At 34.3% G+C, this 20193-nt stretch overlaps 1 protein-coding gene across 22 annotated transcripts in view; it reads left to right on the forward strand.

Moving 5' to 3' along the window:
• The window catches only part of slc39a11 (solute carrier family 39, member 11), a 224203-nt gene that overhangs the window by 55852 nt on the left and 148158 nt on the right, over positions 1 to 20193 (forward strand). For all 22 annotated transcript variants that reach the window (XM_087275587.1, XM_087275597.1, XM_087275590.1 and 19 more), the window contains 2 exons: positions 467 to 505; positions 16020 to 16178. In XM_087275587.1, the coding sequence (XP_087131713.1) occupies positions 467 to 505; positions 16020 to 16178 (198 nt within the window). The remainder of the gene's footprint in view (positions 1 to 466; positions 506 to 16019; positions 16179 to 20193) is intronic.

Consider the following 20193-nt stretch of genomic DNA (forward strand, 5'->3'; position numbering starts at 1 on the left):
ACACATAGCTTACCCAATTCCCCTATAGTGCATGTGTTTGGACTGTGGGGGAAACCGGAGCACCCGGAGGATACCCACGCCAACACGGGGAGAGCATGCAAACTCCACACAGAAACGCCAACATGCAAACACATGCGCTATAGGTGATATGATGAACTATATTGGCCGGTGTGTGAGTGTGTATGGGTGTTTCCCAGTACAGGGTTGCAGCTGGAAGAGCATCCGCATTGTAAAACATATGCTGGAATAGTTGGCGGTTCATTACATCGTGGCGACCCCTAATAAATAAGGCACTAAGCCAAAGTGGAATGAATGAATGAATGAATGAATGAATGAATATATATATATATATATATATATATATATATATATATATATATATATATATATACATTAGGCTTTTGTTAATCAAGTGTTCATTAAATGCAATGTTTTTATGCTTTGTTTTGCTCATGTCTCCTCACAGAAGCGGATTTTGGATGGCAGTCTGGGATTTGCAGCAGGGGTAAGAAAGCCTTATATTTTAGTCATCATTTCTACACCTTTCTGCTAAAAATAGTCAGCCGTCTCCTTGTTTGTTATGTAATAAAATAGATTTTTGAAATTCATTGAGTCCGGGCAGGCAGGGGCTTGTTGTTTGTTCTGCTGTTGTTCTCTGTTATTCAGCAAAACTTGCATGAAGATTTCAGTGAAGAATAGGTGTCATTAGTCTGTGACCCAGAGTTAATTAGACGGTGTGTGTTTTTATTATACTGAATCTCTGAATGGGCTTCGCAGAGCTCTTATCAAATATTCAGAAACAACACTTCACCTTTTGTGCTCGCTGTGAAAAATCATCTTGCTTTGACGACTGAGAAATGCCATTTCCGTGACATTAAATATGCATGTTTTGGAGATTGGATGTCTTGAAAATCCTGCAAACTAACAATGTGTGTTTCTGCCTCAGTATTCAGGACTTTACGAATGTGTACGTAATGAAAACGTGACTAATGAACTGTGATATTTGGTTTTGCGTAGAGTCTCTATTTAGACATGCTCAGGATACAGAGATTCAGCTTTTAAGCATGATTAACCCGTGTGTGCTGTTGGGTCGTTTTCATCCACTCTGGGGTGATTTTGAGTCTTAAAGGTGCAGTTTGTAAGTTTGACACCCAGTGGTTGAACTTGGTATTGCCTTCCTGGATCAAAACAGACGCAAGCGTAGGTTGCCAGATTGAGGAGCAAGTCTTACTTGAGTTGTGTTCTAAATTAAAGCAATGGCACGCGATGGAGGGAATATTCTCCATATTAAAAGGAGATTTTATTCTGACTAACACCTCAAATTGATATTTTAGAAACGGCGTCTATTTCTCACAGCTGAACAACAGAAAACTGACAATGATCAGCTCAGGTACACCTCATGTGCTTTATTCAGTGTTAAATGCTAATAATGTGAGTCTGAATGACATTTCACATGACATTTATTGCCATACTACTCAAAGCAGCAGCAGATAGTTCACCTCAGATCCGAGAAATTTAGAGCTGTGACACATATCAGTGATTCTGCATGTAGATTTAATCATTTTAAAGAGGTTTAATGTGTATTCATTAGATTATAATTCTCACCATTTGGCTGGAGTGCAGTGAGTGCACTATTCTGTGTTTCTGAATAACTGTATTTACATTTCTGTTGTGTTTCATCTGGTGCAAACAGCCAAATTGCTTATCACACAGTGTTAGGTCACGGGGTTACAATGTAACCTGCTTCCCTAATGTATATGTTAGTAATATTTTTATTATTTACTTAGTATTCTATAAAAGAAAAGGGAAAAAATTAATGAATGAAATGCATCTAGAAAGCGCTGTGGATATTAAATTCAAGCCCCTCAATGCGAGTGTGAATAATTGTATTGATGTACTGGGAATCAATTAAATCAATCGATTAAATCTTAATGCAATAAAATCAAACATGCACTTATAAATGTTTTAATTTTATGATACATTTAGTGACGATTTTGAAAAAGTGAACATTAAATGTAGTATTTTTTATAAAAAAAATTTTCCTGTGATGGATGGATCTATGATATATTTTATTTATTTATTTATTTATTTATTTATTTATTTATTTATTTATTATTTAGTTAGTTAGTTAGTTAGTTAGTTGCATCCGCTGCGTAAAACATATGCTGGATAAGTTGTCAGTTCATTTCGCTGTGGCGACCCCCAGATTAATGAAAGGACTAAGCCGAACAAAGAATGAATAAATAAATAATATTAAATAAATAAATAAAAAAATTACATGAATAAAATAAATTTTATGTAATTATTAAAATAAAAAACAAAATGTAAATAAAATTATAAAATAAAACGTATATAAAAATTATAAATATATTTTTTAATTAAATAAATAGATACTATAAATAAATAGAATATTAAAATGAATACAATAAAATATAAAAAAATACAAAGAATAATAAATAAATAAATAAATAAATAAAATAATGAAATAAAATAAAATTAATAATAAAAACTAAAATAAATTAAATAAACAAACGAAAAAGCAAATAAATAAAAAAATTAACAAAAATAATAATAAAATAATAAAATAAATAAATACTATAAATAACTACTATAAGTAAATAAATAAATAAAACTTTTACATTAAACACATGATGGCCATATGATATTCTTTTAAAGACAATTTGAAAGTATAATCTCTTCATATGACCTAACATGTGTAAAGTAACGCATTAATCTACCAGCAACAATTTTTGTCATGTAATTTGAAAATCAGCAACTGATTACAATTTGTAAGTAATCTACCCAGCTTTGCACTGCTTTACATCAAGATCTATAATGACTTCACTCTTTCTAACAAACAGGTGAAACACACACACACACACACACACACACACACCTTCCAGTAATTACAGCCATTAATCTTCAGTGCAAAACAAAGAGCAGAGCGAACAAATGCTTCCTCTGAACACATTTGTTTCTGGTGACGAGTATTGTTGAACACATCAGCTGCCTCCCAGGGTTTATAATTGACCACACAAATCAGCCGGGCCGCCCTGAGCGCTTCTTCAAGCCTCTAACAGCCTGTCCAGATGCCACCGTCGTATTTGCATCAGCATCTCTACACAGAGAGAGATTCGATCTGCTCAGGAATACTTGCTCTTGGCAATGTCACCATGCCAGATGTTTGTCTAACAGAAACAGCACAAAACTGACGGAAGATGATTGGGGAATATAGCTGAAATTAGAACTATTAGCCCTCTTTTCAAATGTTTCCCAAATGATTTTAATAAGCAATGAATTTTTCATAGTATTTCCTCTAATATTTGCTCTTCTGGAAAAAGTCTTATTTGTTTTATTTTGGCTAGAATAAAAGCAGTTCTTAATTTTTCTAAACCCATTTTAAGGTCAAAATTATTAGACCCTTAAGCAATATTTGTTCAGCAGTGTTCTCCAGAACAAATCACTGTTATACAATGACTTGCCTAATTACCCTAACTTTACCCTAATTAACCTAGTTAAGCCTTAATGTAACTTTAAGATGAATACTCTAATTAAAATAATTTTATTTTACTTTTTTATTTTAAATTTTTTTTTTAATTTAATGTAATGTATTGTAATGTTTTTTTATTTTTTTATTTTTATGTAATATAAAGTAATGTTGTTTTATTTAATTTTTTATTTAATGTAATGTTTTATTTTTTATTATTTTATTTTACTTTTATCGCTTTATTTTATTTTTTAATTTATTTTTATGTACTGTAATGTTATTCTATTTTTTATTTAATGTAATGTTATTTTATTTAATTTTATTAAATTAATGTAATGTAATGTTTTTTTATTTATTTTTTTATCATTTATTATATTTTATTTTTTATTTTACTTTATTTTTATGTAATGTTATTTTATTATTTATTTTATATTTAATGTAATGTTGTTTATTTAATAAAATTTTTTATTATGTAATTTAATATTATTTTATTTATTTTATTTTTTATTTTATTATTTTTTATTTACTTTTTTAAAGTTATTTTTATTATTTTTTTTAATTTAATGCAATGTTGTTTTATTTTTTATTATTATTATTTTATTTTAGTTTTAATTTTATTATATTATGTTTTATTTTATTAAAAAATATTTTGTTATTTTATTATTTTTTATGTAATGTTATTTTTTAATTAAAATAATTTTTTTATTTAATGTAATGTAATGTAACGTTATTTTATTTTAATCTAAAAAGTATTGTGAAGCCTGAGACTGCTGAACGTCTTGTTGGAGGCCAGTGAGTTTTTCTAAAATCAGACCTTTAGGGATTGAGTTTCTGAGACAGATCCACTGTTGTGCGGGTCTGCTTTAGTTCACTTTGAAATGAAAAAGTCTCCTATAGCCCTTACCAACCTCTGTGTGAAGCTGCTTCTGTGCAGGGAAGGTGGACTGATTTAAAGGGCTCCTATTATGCTTTCACTTTTTAAACTCCTCTAGAGCTTTCAACACACACCAGCACCTATATTTGACAGCTCTTATGATGCGGTGGCTTAGTGGTAAGCACTGTGCCCTAATAGCTAGAAGGTTGCAGATTTGAGTCCCGACTGAGCCAGTTGGCATTTCTTTGTGGAGTTTGCATGTTCTCCCCGGTGTTGGCATGGGTTTTCTCCGGATGCTCGGGTTTCCCTCACAGTCCAAACACATGCGCTGTAGGGGAATTGATAAACTTGCATGGCTGTAGTGTATGAATGTGTGTGTGAGAGAGTGAGTGTGTGTGTTTCCCAGTACTGTGTTGCAGCTAAAAAGGGCGTCCGATGTGTATTTGTTGTGAGAAGCTAATACATATGGGGAATAAAAATCTCAAACCTGACTCCGTAAATGAACATTTATTGTAAACACACAAACAGAGATGATAACAGCATCAGCTCAGCCAAAGTGAGTTTGAAAATGTCAGTAAAAATCCTATATTAATCCCTAAATCCCTGTATATGTGTGTGTCTATGTATTATATACAATGTCTTTTAGCTTCTGAAGTATTTAAGTTTATTTAATATAAGCCTTTTATTGATTTTCTGGAATAAATACTTATTTAAATGACTAAATCGCGAACATATAGAGTTACCCTGAAATTAATTTTGGTCACTCTTGTGGAATAAATGGATGCTGCCAGATTGGTAAGGAGGCGTGGCAGTAACGAAACGGCATCTAAGCTGTCCACGAATAACAACCCAATGCATGGGACGACAAATCAATCACAACACATTTCATTATTCAGATTGCAGGCCTTAAAAACCCAGAATGGACGCACTAACTGGCCACTTTATTAGGTACACCTTACTAACACTGTGCTGGACCCTTTTTGCCTTCAGAACTGCCTTAATCCTTCAGGGCATAGACTCAACAAGCTACTGAAAATATTCCTCAGAGATTTTGCTCCATATTGGCATGATAGCATCACACAGTTGCTGCAGATTTGTCAGCTGCACATCCATGATGCCAATCTCCCGTTCCACCACATCCCAAAGCTGCTCTATTGGATTGAGCTCTGGTGACTGTGGAGGCCATTTGAGCACAGTAAAGAAACCAATCTGAGATGATTGGCTCTTTGCTTTATGGCGTTATCCTGCTGGAAGTAGCCATCAGAAGATGGAGACACTGTGCTCATAAAGGGATGGACATGGTCAGCAGCAATACTCAGGTAGGCTGTGGCGTTGATGCTCAATTGGTACTAATGGACCCAAAGAAAATCTCCCCCACACCATTACACCACCACCACCAGCCTGAACCGCTGATACAAGGCAGGATGATCCATGCTTTCATGTTGTTGAGGCCAAATTGTGAGCCGAGCATCCGAATGTGTCAGCAGAAATGGAGACTCATCAGAGCAGCAACGTTTCTCCAATCTTCTATTGTCCAGTTAGGGTGAGTCTGTGTGAATTGTAGCCTCAGTTTCCTGTTCTTAGCTGACAGGAGCGGCACCCGGTGTGCTCTTCTGCTGCTGTAGCCCATCCGCCTCAAGGTTGGCCGTGTTGTGTGTTCAGAGATGCTCTTCTGCAGAGCTCGGTTGTAACGAGTGCTTATTTGAGTTACTGTTGCCTTTCTATCAGCTGGAACCAGTCTGGCCATTCTCCTCTGACCTCTGGCATCAACAAGGCCCACAGAACTGCCGCTCACTGGATATTTCCTCTTCTTCAGGCCATTCTCTGTAAACACTAGAGATGGTTGTGGGTGAAAATCCCAGATTATCAGCAGTTGACCATGTGTAAATGCACTGAGTTGCTGCCATGTGATTGGCTGATTAGAAATGTGCCTTAATGAGCAGTTGGGCCTAATAAAGTGGCCACTAAGAGTATATTTTTAAACAAATAAAATCTACTAATGTTCACCACAGTTTGTTAAAGTTAGTAAATCCAATGAATCATTTTTTTTTCACATTAGGACCCTTTTATCGTACAGAAAGCAAATTCCTGCGCTCTAAAACTCTCCGGCCTCTTATTACTGATCAATACTGAGCTCAGCATGAGAGAAGTGTGGCGAGCGCTGGATAAATACTTCATTACAGCTCCCACTGAGATCAGCCCATAGAAATGAGTTAAAACTTCACTGGCAATCAAAGCAGCCATGAACCGTTTAAATCAGAACTCAAATCCGGCTTGACAGAGCTTCCGTTTATACATTTAATTGTATTTGTTCATTCACTTTGTTTTGTTGTTGTAATTACTGTTGTTGTTTTGTGTGAAGGGGATTTTAATTCTGTTTGTGCGTTAATTTATAAAGTAACCTGATTAAAACGTCAAAATGCTGGAAATTAATTAGTAGGGGTGTGACGAGACAAATGGAGATTTTCACACTATTTTTAAGAAATCTTCAATGATTAAATACATGAACTGAAAAAATAAATCATGCATATATATTCAAATTGTTTATAATATCAATGCTTTATAAATTTTTAGACAAAACAGTACAATGTAAATATTATAGATATTATTTTAGTATTATACATACACTCTAAAAGATAACTTGAGGTGTGTTACCACTACGTAGTTTAATACATTATTGTAACTTAAAAATTCTAAAATGTTGAAATAGATTAAAACTTTTAAGCTGCCAAAATAATTTTATTAGGTTTTGCAAAACAGGAAAATATTGATAATTGCATCAATTTAAAAATGCAGCTATTTTAAAGGTAAATATATATGTCAGTTACTTTTAAAACAATATTTAACTTGTAGAAATAATTCGGGTTGATAACTCAATTTTTCCACACTAATTGAGTTAAATGTATTTCTTACAAGCATCAACAGCAAATTTGAAAACAAACAAAAATATAACAACGGATATTTGAGGTTCTAAACTTGAAAATGTGCATGCAATTAAGTGCATAACACTGGATTTATTTTAAAATTTAATTTAAAACTAAGTGAAACAACTTATTTTTTTTGAAGGACTCAACTTAAATTTGAGGTTTTTGCCATGTAAAAATGCCTCTGATTGAAGAGGAAAAGATTTGGCTAACATAATTTTGTTAGATGTTGTCGTAACTTGAATGGATTAATGCAAACTGTTGCATTAATTTTTTTTGTTTTGTATAACAATATTTTTAGGGTGTAGGATGTATTCTTAAAATTACTTAAATTAAGCAAAGTCAGTTAATTAAAAACATTCATTCATTTTCTTTTTTGGCTAGTCCCTTTATTCATCAGGGTTTGCCTCAGCGGAATGAATCACCAACTGATCCAGCACATTTTTTACGCAGCCGATGCCCTTCCAGCTGCAGCCCATCACTCATGCACTCTCATTCACACTCATACACTGAGCAGTTTAGCCTACTCAATTCCCCTATAGCGCATGTGTTTGGACTGTGCGGGAACAGGGACAATCTAGAGAAAACCCACATGAATGCGGGGAGAACATGCAAACTCCACACAGAAATGCCAACTGACCCAGCTGAGGCTTAAGAGTGACCTTCTTGCTGTGAGGCGATATCGATACCCACTGCAGCACCGTGCCGCACTTATTTTATATTTGTTCAGGCGTTTCAGTGGTGCAGTGGGTAAAACAGTCACTGGTTCAAGTCCTAGCTGGCTCAGTTGGCATTTCTGCGTGGAGTTTGCATATTCTCCCCGCGTTTGCGTGGATTTTCTCTGGCTGCTCCAGTTTCCCCGCAGTTCAAACACATGCGCTATAGGGGAATTGATCAACTAACTTAGCCATAGTGTATGAGTGTGTGTGAATGAGCGTGTTCCAGTGGGTTTCAGCTGGAAGGGCATCCGCTGTGTAAAACACATGCTGGAATAGTTGGTGGTTATTCTGCTGCAGCGACCCCTGATGAATAAAGGGACTAAGCCGAAGGAAAATGAATGAATTTGGTATGAAAAGCATTTCAAGGTTATCATCGTCTACTTTGTCAATCTTGTGTTTCTCTGACGTTTTTCATTCTGGCTCATTTGTTTGTTGCTCATGCTGAGGCACCGCTCGCTCTTCTTTTCTCATCTTGCATAGAAACAGACCTGCATGCATCAGTCAACGAAACAGACCCACATTAGAGCATTGGGATGGTTATCGCCGTGTTTCCAATATATCTCCTCCTCAAAGCGTCGTGGTTTAGCAGTGATGCAACATTCGACTCAGTTTGTGAAACTCGCGTATTTCAGTATTAAATCTGGAATAGAAGCAGATGGTTTGTTGTGCTGGACAGTGACTGTGTGCTGGTTTAATGTTGAGTTGCAGTTCCGGCAGGGTCAGTTGCAGGACAAAATAATCAGCCCTGGCATTTTGGGACAGAGCGGCCCACTATATTGTCAAATGCTACCCATCTGCACACCCTTGAATATGTTTACCTACTCCCATTTCATAAAAGCACAAAAGCCATATATGGGAAATAACGAGAGTTGACAAATTAAAAACTTAATTGCATTTATTATTAGATTAAATTATAATCCACTCTGGAAATCCATCTTGTTTGTGTGTGCCTGTGTGTTTTGGGGGAGCCTATATTAAATAATGAACATAACAAAAACTGCCTGCCTGCATTACCAAAATAATGATAAATAATTAAAGCAATGTGTCAGAGACCCTTAATGTTTAACTCATTTACATTTACATTAAGTCATTTAGCAGACGCTTTTATCCAAAGCGACTTACAAAAGAGGACAAGGAAGCAACTTACACAACTATAAGAGCAACAAGGAATAAGTGCTATAGGCAAGTTTCAGGTCTGTAAAGTCTAAGAAGGAAAGTATTAGTCATTTTTTTATTTTTTTATTTATTTTTTGGGTACAGTTAGTGTGATATTCAGAGAGGCAATTGCAGATTAGGAAGTGTAGTGGAGACTAAATTGTTGAGTTTTTAGTGGTTTCTTGAAAATAGCGAGTGACTCTGCTGTTCTGATGCAGTTAGGGAGTTCATTCCACCAACTGGGCAGATTGAGCGTGAGCGTTCGCGAAAGTGATTTCTTCCCTCTTTGGGATGGAACCACGAGGCGACGTTCATTAACAGAACGCAAGTTTCTGGAGGACACATACATCTGCAGAAGTGAGAGCAGATAAGAAGGAGCAAAGCCAGAAGTCGCTTTGTAGGCAAACATCAGAGCTTTGAATTTGATGCGAGCAGCAACTGGCAGCCAGTGCAAACGGATGAGCAGCGGAGTGACATGTGCTCTTTTAGGATCATTAAAGTTGACATCGAAACATCAAACAGCTTAAAGATTTTACATAGTTAATCAAATGAACTTTTTAAAAAATGCAACAAATTTATTTGTTTGGGCCTGAACTACAAAGCTAAATGTTAAATTAAAAAATAGTATTAGTTTTGCTTAAGTTACACATTAGTTTGGTCATGTATTAATATCATTATAACCATTATGTATAAATATCATTGTAATAATAAGCCTAAAACATGCTGACAATAAAAACAAAATGTCATGATATCTCATGCTATTTGTCTTCTGAGCTTGAAGCAGACATTCTTTATAAGTTGTAAAATAAAGACTTGCAGGTTAAAGAAACAGCATTGGAGGAAGTTGCCGCGGGCCATGGTGCAAATGAAAAGTAAAATTGTGTATTTATATGACAGATAGGGAGTAGACAGGAATATATTGATCTGTGCAAACGTCTGCTCGCTGCTTCTGCTCTCCATATGCGCGTGTGGGACGAGGAACAGGTGTGACTTGACTATTTTGACACATACACACCGAAGTTGCACGCTTACACAGCTCAAAATGGAACTTTGTGATTGGGTCAGTCCAATGTCAATAAAGAAGAGAACCAATGGGCTGCAGATTATGTCACATGGGCCGGTCTGTCCGGAAAAGAAACATTTTACTTTCAGAGTGCCACAGATCACAGCATCGTCAATTAATCAGGCAGCAAAACACGACAGTCTGCTAAGCGTTTTGTGGGCTATTTAGATCATAAGGTGATCAGCCTGGCCTAAAAAGTATGTCGGCCCAGCGGGAAACTGCTCGGTCTGCCAGATGACCAGTCCACCTCTGGTCAGTTGTCATTTTTGTGTGGAGTTTGCATGTTCTCCCCATGTTGATGTGTGTGTGTGCGTGTGTGTGTGCGTGTGTGTGTGCGCGTGTGTGTGCGCGTGTGTGTGCGGGTGTGTGTGCGCGTGTGTGTGCGCGTGTGTGTGCGCGTGTGTGTGCGCGTGTGTGTGCGTGCGCGCGTGCGCGTGTGTGCGTGCGCGTGTGCGTGCGTGCGTGTGTGTGCGCAAATATCAGTCAGATTGTCAGTTTGTCAGGTTGAGAACAGCGTCTCCACCTGAGGCTAATTAATGAGTTTTCCTCCATTTTGCAGCACAGAAAGGCTTTTTCGAGCAGGATTAACTGTTCTCTAAGCCGCAGACAGATAATTAGGCTTCGACTGTAGAGTCGTAATTGGAGCGCAGTTCAACACTCAACTAAACCTATTCAGGAGGAGTCGAGATTCACATAATGAGACGAGATGTTTTAACATGCAGCTCTGCTTTGAGGATGAGCGGTGCTTCAGTGACTTTACTCCGCTTCTGTTCACTCATGCTAACCTCATACAATGACTGTTGAACTACACTACCTGACTAAAGTGCTGTGGTGGATCTCAGTTGTAAGAGCAACAAATAAGACTTCTAGTTGATCATTTGGAAAAGTGTCCGAAGGTGGATTTCTCTGCTGAATCATCTGTTGATCCCAACCATCACCAATACTGCAGAAGACCTACTGGAACCAGCATGGACCAATATTCTCATAGAAATCAGTCAAGTTTGGTAAAGGAGAAATCATGGTTTGGGGGTCATTCAGTATGGGGGCGTGTGAGATCTGCAACATCCACAGCCTGAGGTATCAAGACATCTGTGCTGCCCATTACATTACAAACCACAGGAGAGGGACAATTCTCCAGCAGGATAGCGCTCCTCATACTTCAGCCTCCACATCAAAGCTCCTGAAAGCAAATCGAGATCGCAATCTTTCTTCCATTAATCGTGCAGTCCTAATCTGGAGCTCCTTCACATGACTCGACACTCGCTTTAACAGGATTGTGGCTCTTAGCGCCGCCCACACTTGTCACAGCTACCAGGCCGACCAATCACAGAGCTTGCGCTATGCATCGTTGCGATGTGCAGTTACTATTTATTGAGAGGTGCGCATAAGACACGGTGAGGGTTATGCGACAGCGCGAAAGCTGCGCCAGACCATATGTGTGCACTATAAAGGTGAACACCTCTAAAAAATAATTATATATTAATATTTAGTTTGACTGCTCACATTTTTGCTAATTTATTTTTTGTGTTTTTCCTCAAATGTTTGCTTATCAGCATTTCCCCCCCCCTGAGGTTGTGAAAGCATGAGTTTTATATGTGCATGCATGGGCTGGGGTGTGTGTTGTGTGCTTTTATATGTGTGTGTTATCAGTGCGTCATCGGCCCCAGGGCCCCATTCAATCACAGCTCCAGTAATCATCCATGAACACAGGTCTGTTCATCCGCATGTCTGGAGTCTCAGACAGGACATTATCAAAGCGCCTCCTGCAAAGACGTGCGCAAGAAAATCAAATAATTACCCCCTTCCTTCCTTCCCAAAGGAAAATGCACGGCACACCTTTTAGCGGTGGCAGAACCTCCGCGTTTAATTGACCCGAGTGCAGTTGATTATTCCCGCAGAATAGAGCCGTCATTATGGATTAACCTGCACGCTTCACCCCTGATGTTAATAACAGCTTTACCCTCCGAGGAACAAAACAGATGTCAGCTGGAGCTGCGGGAAATTCAGCTTTTACGAGATATAATAATAATAATAATGATAATAACAACAATAATAATCACAAAGTGTGGTATCGGCCACCGAGGAAATATAGGTGTAATTTCTGCTGCTTTCCATTAGCACGTTCACATGCTGCAGCTTTATGAAGCTACATATTTTATTAGCTTCTTTATATATTGTTCATTCTGTCCTTACAGATTAAAAATAGTTTTTAATAGTGCTTTCGAATCGATTAATCACGATTAAATGCATCAAAAATAAACGTTTGTATTTGCATATTTAGATTGCATATTAAATATATTACATTGCAGCAGGACAAATAAGTATTGAACACATTGAACACGTGAGTCCCGCCTGGGTCAGTTGGCATTTTTTTGTATGGAGTTTGCATGTTCTCCGCCGTGTTGGCGTGGGTTTCCTCTGGGTGCTCCGGTTTTTCTCACAGTCCATGCACATGCGCTATAGGGGAATTGATCAACTAAATTGGCCGTAGTGTATGAGTGTGTGCGTGTAAATGAGTGTGTATGGGTGTTTCCCAGTACTGGGTTGCGGCTGGAAGAGCATCCACTCTGAAAACATATGTTGGAATAGTTGGCGGTTCATTCCGCTGTGGTGACCTCTAAAATAAAGACTTAAGCCAAAGGAATGATTGAATGAATGAATTAAACATGGAAATGCATTCATGCTAGTGATTTGGAAAATGTCCAGTTTTCTCCAGTCACATGTACAAAGATGCAAGCCATGTCTCAAATGGCACACTATGCACTCATGCACTATGTACTTATGCACTTACACACTCAACAGGATAGTATATGCATGTAGTGTCATTCCAAATGGCACACTAATGTTTTTTACTAAGCGGAAATTCAAACCGTTTCCCTGATGATGTTTGCCGGTTGCCAAATCAGTGAAATAAATGACCAAACTACCAAATAATACCAGCCGTGAGTATAACCGCATTCACCATCGGGAGGCGCTATAATTACCCTTATAGCAGAATTATGCTTTTACAATCCAAAATAAAGTTATCCAACATGTGCGCCTGATAGCTCCGCCCCTTACGCTACATGTGCAAACCTGCGGTCGTTGAGTGCGTGAAGTGTCCATCATTACACACTTCACTTTAGCGGCTGAATGAGTGCATCATCCGGGTAATTAAAGTGCACTTATTATTATTATTAGAGTTTTCAGTGTGAACACACTACATACACTATTTATACTACAAAATGGCGTAGAATAGTGCATAAGTATACAATTTGGGACGCAGCTATAGTGAACCTCACACTGAAATGACTCCCTCAAATAATCCAAAGTGGAGATGAGTATCAAACAGAATCAGAGATGATCTCAGTGTCCTCCATCTCTCCGGTTCCTCCTCCTGCTGCTGATGATAATGCTTTTCTCTCTCGTCTAATATTCAGTCTTTCTCTTTGAAGGGGAGTTTTGCTCTTTTCTGTCTGACAGACGCTTCATAATGCTGCGTTTTCTTTCCTCTGATCACCAACAAAGAGCTTGTTTGCTCTCATCACAAGAGTCAGGAGGATTTTTGACATTATTAACACACACGTCTGAACCAAACATCTCCTTTAGGGAACACCTAAACATGTGAAGCCTGACATCTATCCATTCATTCTACCATCCATACATCCATCCATACATGCATACATCCATTCATACATGAATCTTTATATTCATCTATCCATCCATCCATCTATACATGCATACATCCATTCATACATGAAACTTTATATTCATCTGTCCATCCATTCATCCATCCATCCATCCATACATGCATACATCCATTCATACATGAAACTTTATATTCATCTGTCCATCCATCCATTGATCCACCATCCATTCATCCATCCATCCATACATGCATACATCCATTCATACATGAATCTTTATATTCATCTATCCATCCATCCATCTATACATGCATACATCCATTCATACATGAAACTTTATATTCATCTGTCCATCCATTCATCCATCCATCCATCCATACATGCATACATCCATTCATACATGAAACTTTATATTCATCTGTCCATCCATCCATTGATCCACCATCCATTCATCCATCCATCCATACATGCATACATCCATTCATACATGAAACTTTATATCCATCTGTCCATCCATCCATTGACCCATCCATCCATCTATTGATCTACCAATCCATTCATCTATTCATATATGCAACTTTATATCCACCCATCCATGCAACTTTATATCCATCCATCTATACAACCATCCATCCATGTATACAACTTTATATCCGTCCCTCCATACATGCAACTTTGTCCATCCATCCATGCATTCATCCATCCATTCATCCATACATGCAACATTGTCCTTCCATCCATTCATTGATCCATCCATTCATCCATCCGTCTATGCAACTTTATTATTCCATTCATCCATCTATTCATGCATCCATTCTTCCAATTTCTTATTTATTTTTTAAATGAAATGGAATTTAATTTTGTTTGTTTTTATAATTTTTTTTTTACATTTTAATAAATCCTTTTAATTATTTTTATTTATTTTATTATTATTTTTTTTAAATGTAATAGTTGTATTTGTATTTATTATATTGTATTTAATTTGATATTTTATTCCTTATTTTATTTGATACTTTTTAAAATTTAACTCAATTTAGTTTAGTTTAAATGCTCGCTCCGCAGCCTGATTTGTGCTGCTCTTAATAGATCGTATTAAACACTATGCAAATGAGCTGCTGCGTGTGCGTTTCTCACTCATTGACAGCACGTCACTCTTTACATCTTTACACTCTCATAAACACTTTTATGAGCCTCTGCTCTTGTGCTCATTCCTCTTTTATTAAACCTGGCTTTGCTGTACTGTAAAACGTGTCCGTAAATGAGCAGTTTTCTCTATTTTGTGATTCATGTTTTAATTTTTTCTCAATTTATTTCTGTTTTTGAATTTGATTATGGGAGCTTAATCTTTCCATCAACAACTATTAACCTTAAAAAGTAAAAATATAGTTAGTTTAAAGTGATATATTGTCTGGGGTTGTTGTATTTTATGCTACAAAAACTTTTTAAATTTAAGTTACCTTAATTTAATTAATAGATTTTTTTTTGCTTTCAATTAAATTAAATTAAAATAAATAGTATTTTTATATTGCATTTTATTTAAATAGTTTACATTTTTGTTTAATTTGATAATTTGTTTTTTATTGTATTACATAAAATGTAATATAATTTATTTTTATTTATTTCATATTATATTTTATTCAACATTTTAAAATGTTATTTTTATTTTTTAAACAATACAAAAATTTTTACAGATTAAATTAAATCAATTTATTTTAATTTGTTGTTTTTCTCATTTTATTTATACTTAATGCATATAAAATATTGCTATATCTGTTTTTATATTATATATTGCTATAAATTGACTGCTTATAATAAACAGTGTTCTATAAATTATCCAACATTCTCGCAGTGTATAATGCATTTTATTTCAGATTGTTTACAGTGTGTTAGCCATTGTGTTTTGATTGTGTTTTCTGACTGTGAGAGTGAAATGTTGCATTGATTTTATTTAGTTTTTGCTTTTTTATTTGATTTAATTAAATTAATTGAATTTTATTTTGTTTTATTTGTTTATATTAAATATTTAAATATTTTAAATCCAATTTATTATTATTATTATTATTTTTTACAATTTATCACAGATATTGTTTACAGTGTGTTAGTCATTGTGTCTGAAAGGTGATGGTGTGTTTTCTGACTATATGTATTTAATGTGTGTGTTTTGTCCTCAGGTTATGCTCGCAGCCTCGTATTGGTCTCTGCTGGCTCCTGCTATTGAGATGGCAGAGGAATCTGGGAAATATGGAGACTTTGCTTTCCTCCCAGTGGCTGTGGGCTTTGCACTGGGAGCTCTGTTCGTTTATCTGGCAGACCTGATGATGCCTGCTCTGGTGAGTGTTTGGATGATTTTTTTGTTTGCAGATCACATGCAAAGATCACAATATTCCCAAATATAATAAAACCCAAAGTTCACGAAGCAGATGTAAATATCATAGTCTGAAATGAAAGAGTAGGAGTGAAATGTATCAGTGTAATGAATTGCAACCCATTTCTTTATTGTAGATGTGGAATATTCAGAGGTCCTTCCTTAAAATAGATGCATAAATAAATAAATACATGTATATATTTTTTAAATAAACAAGTAGATGGATGGATAAATAAATAAAAAATAAAGATATATAACTGAAGAAATACATAATTAAATAATAAACAAACAATTAAACAAATAAAAAAAGAAACAAAATAAAAAATAAAAAATAATAATTAAGTAAATAGATACACAAATAAATAAATAAACATATCAAAATAAAATAAATAAATACCTAAATGAATACACAATAAACAAATAAATAAACAAATAAACAAAAAAAACCAAACAAATAAAGAAAGAAAATAATAAATAAATGGATGAATAAATGAACTAAGTACATTAAGTACACAATAAACAAACATAAATTAAAAAACAATTATAAATAAATAGATACATTAATACACAATAAACACAAACAAAAAAATATATACAAACGAATAAATAAAAAATACACTAAATAAATAAATATATGAACTAAATAAATAAATAAACAAACAAACAAATGAATAGATAATGCATAAATTAATACACAATAAACAAATAAAAATAAATAAAATAAACAAGTAATAAATTAATAAATAAAAGCAAAATAATAAATAAATAAATAAAAGCAACTTAAGTAAATAAATACATAAATTAATACACAAAAAACAAAAGTAATCACACAAAAAAATAAAAATAAACAAAATAACTAAATAAATAAAAACAAAAATAATGAACAAATAAATAATTATAATTAAATAAACATACATTTTGTTTGTTTCTTATGTAAATGTGTTTATAATAAAGCGATTTATTATGTTTTATAATAAAGTTTAGCTAGAGAATTTAGTTTGGTTACTATCAGAAATTAAAGTAATTTATGTTTGATTTAACTGTTTATTGTTAATTTTAATTCTAGTAACAAAGCAGTGTTAGTTTTATTCAATATTTGAGTCTACATATTGCACTTTTTTTAAACTTTAGCTATGTTTTTTTGTACATTGTGTTGTTTTTTTATATATATTTGACATAAATATGCATATTTATATAACATTTAATACAAGTATGCACAGAATACACACATTATGTAAAATAAAAAGGATGAAACGATGCAATAAATCATTTGGCAGCACACATTTTAACATGTTTAATCTATACTGAAACTTCTGCTACGGCTTATTTATCATTTAAACCCTTACATTAAGCTGATGTGCTTTTAAAAGCGATGGACTATTGAGAATGAGTGGAGTTCCTCCTGCCTTCTCTTCAATTAAAACTGTCCCCAAATTATTAACAAATGCAAACAAGTGGGTTGTTGAGTGTATTGAAATGAGTCAGTAAAGCGCAGTCAGATGAGCTCAGAGTGTTCTTGGCACTCAGAGTATTTCTAAAGGGCAATTTCATACTCTGTGCTCAGGTAAAGAGTCATTCATTATCCGCTAAATGGAGCTTTTACAAATTTCATATGTGACCCGTGCTGGAAAAATGAGTCACGCTGAGCAAATTCAATAATGAGGTTTATTTTGTGTTGTTTTCACATTCAACATTTAAAAAACAAAATTAAGCCCTTCAATATGTTGTTTGATTTGTTGGAGTTGAAGAATGATAAATCATTTGAAGCAGGAGTCAGCAAAGTTTTGAGGGGGGAAATGTATTTATTTTCTTTTTTCTTTTCTTTTATTTTGTATTTAAATTTTTTATTTTAATTTAATTATTTTTTTCTTTTTAATTTAAGTTTTTATTTTTATTTTATTTATTTATTTTTTATTTAATTGTATTGTTTTTTTTATTAAATTAAATTAAATAATTACTATTTAAATAATTTTATATATATTTATTTAATTATTAAAATGTATAATTATTATTTTTATTATTTTTTCATTTTAATTTAACTTAACTTTATATTTTATTTAGATTTTTAAAACTTTTTAATTACATTTTTTAAATTTAATTTTATTATTTGGTCTTTTATTTACTTTATTTTTAATAGTTTAATGGTATTTAGTTTAGTAATATTTTTAATTTTTGTATTTTATTTTTTTTCTTTTCTTTAATTTTAAAATATAATTTTATAATTTTTTTTCTTTTTAGTTTAATTTTCTTTTTAATTTTAATTTAATTTGATTGTATTGTTTTTTTTATTAAGTTAAATTTAATTAATAATTCAATTAAATGTTTTTTTTCTTTTTATTTTAAAGCTTCATTTGACATCTCTTAGCAATTATTTAGGAAGTTACAACAACTATACAAAATAAGATAGTTTACCAAAGATTTTTTTACAAACTCTTCTTTCTGTAAGTATTTACACTGACTGAAAAAAAATGATTTAGTCAGACTGACTTAACTATTTATTTAATATTTATTACTAACTTATTTATTGCCTTGATTTGATTGGAATAATCTTGAAATGTCAATTTTAAAGCGTTTTTAACAAGAAAAATAATTATCAGGGAAATACCAATGGACTTTGAATAGAAATTAACCAAATAATCAATAAAAACACACTATTTATCTGAAGTATTTAACAATATATTTAATTTCAGTATTTAATTTGTGTAACCCAATTGTTTAATTGCCTAAATTGTGTAACTTCACAACACACTTGCATGTATTTGAATAGATGTGATTGATTTACTACTCTTACTGCATTAATGTCAATATTTTGGGGTTCAATTTCAGTTTAAGCAGCTAAAGTGCTCGCTTCAGCTATTGAATAATTAAGATCACTCAATCAATTGACCCAGAATAATGATAAGGTAAAGAAAATCAAACAAAAACACGGGGATCATAGACCAGTTTTCAGTGAATTAATCCATTCAGCGTGTGTGTTTGACTGTAAAACACAAGCTCTGTCATATTTCGTGATTTGTTTCTGGAGAAAATCACATTGTAAATGTGAAATACAGTTGAAAAGCCCACGGGTTCTCTTCTGGATAAAGCAAAGCAGTGTTGAACGGTCAGCATGGAAGCATTGATGGACACTGTTGCACACTGAATTTACACACACACACACCTCACATTGTTTCCGCTGACATTCAGGATCACGTTTTGATTTCATCATGTGTGTGTTTGCTGTGTTTAGTCGTCGGGAATCAATCAGTTTGCCTTGTCAGGTGTTTGCAGGCAGGTTGAGTTGGTTTGTGAGGAAACAAGCTCCTGACAGGATGTTTTCTGCTGTACTCAATCCATCAGGTGTGAGTTCTGCACAGTTTTATTCTGTATTTGTGTGTGCATGATCATTTTTTTAATGCACCGGCTGTGAATCTGAATGTGTGCGCGTGAGTTTAATATGTTTGTGCATGTGTGTGTTGACCTGACAGACAGATGTACAGAGGGAAAGACATTAGTGTGACCGTGTGAAACGGCAGAGAGATGATGGAGAGAGATGAAGTAAAAGATGAAAGCATGGGAGTCTGAATGAGGAGCGCAGGAGTGTGTGTTTGCGTGTGTGTGTGAAGAGCTGGAGGTCACTGGAGTGAATGTGAGGGGAAATAAAGCTGTGACTCATCTGAAGTACCTGCTCTACTCATTCATGCTCATCTACACACACACACACACACACACACACACACACACACACACACACACACTGTGCAGAGACCAGATGAAGATTCACAATACATTAACACGAGCCATCATCGCTGTGTATTACACACTTTCTGAAATGAGCTGTAATATCTCTGCTCGGGTAACTGCTGATCTTCAAACATCCACCTGTCTGGGTCAGAGCTGCCAATGTTTAGTTCTGTCAATTTCTGCATGTATTTATTTATTTATGTGACTATTGCCTAAAATATACATGTGGAACATAAGATGTGCACACATAATTTGAA

This window comes from Danio rerio, chromosome 12 (genome assembly GCF_052040795.2).
Source record: "Danio rerio strain M-AB ecotype USA chromosome 12, GRCz13ab, whole genome shotgun sequence".
Taxonomy (NCBI): domain Eukaryota; kingdom Metazoa; phylum Chordata; class Actinopteri; order Cypriniformes; family Danionidae; genus Danio; species Danio rerio.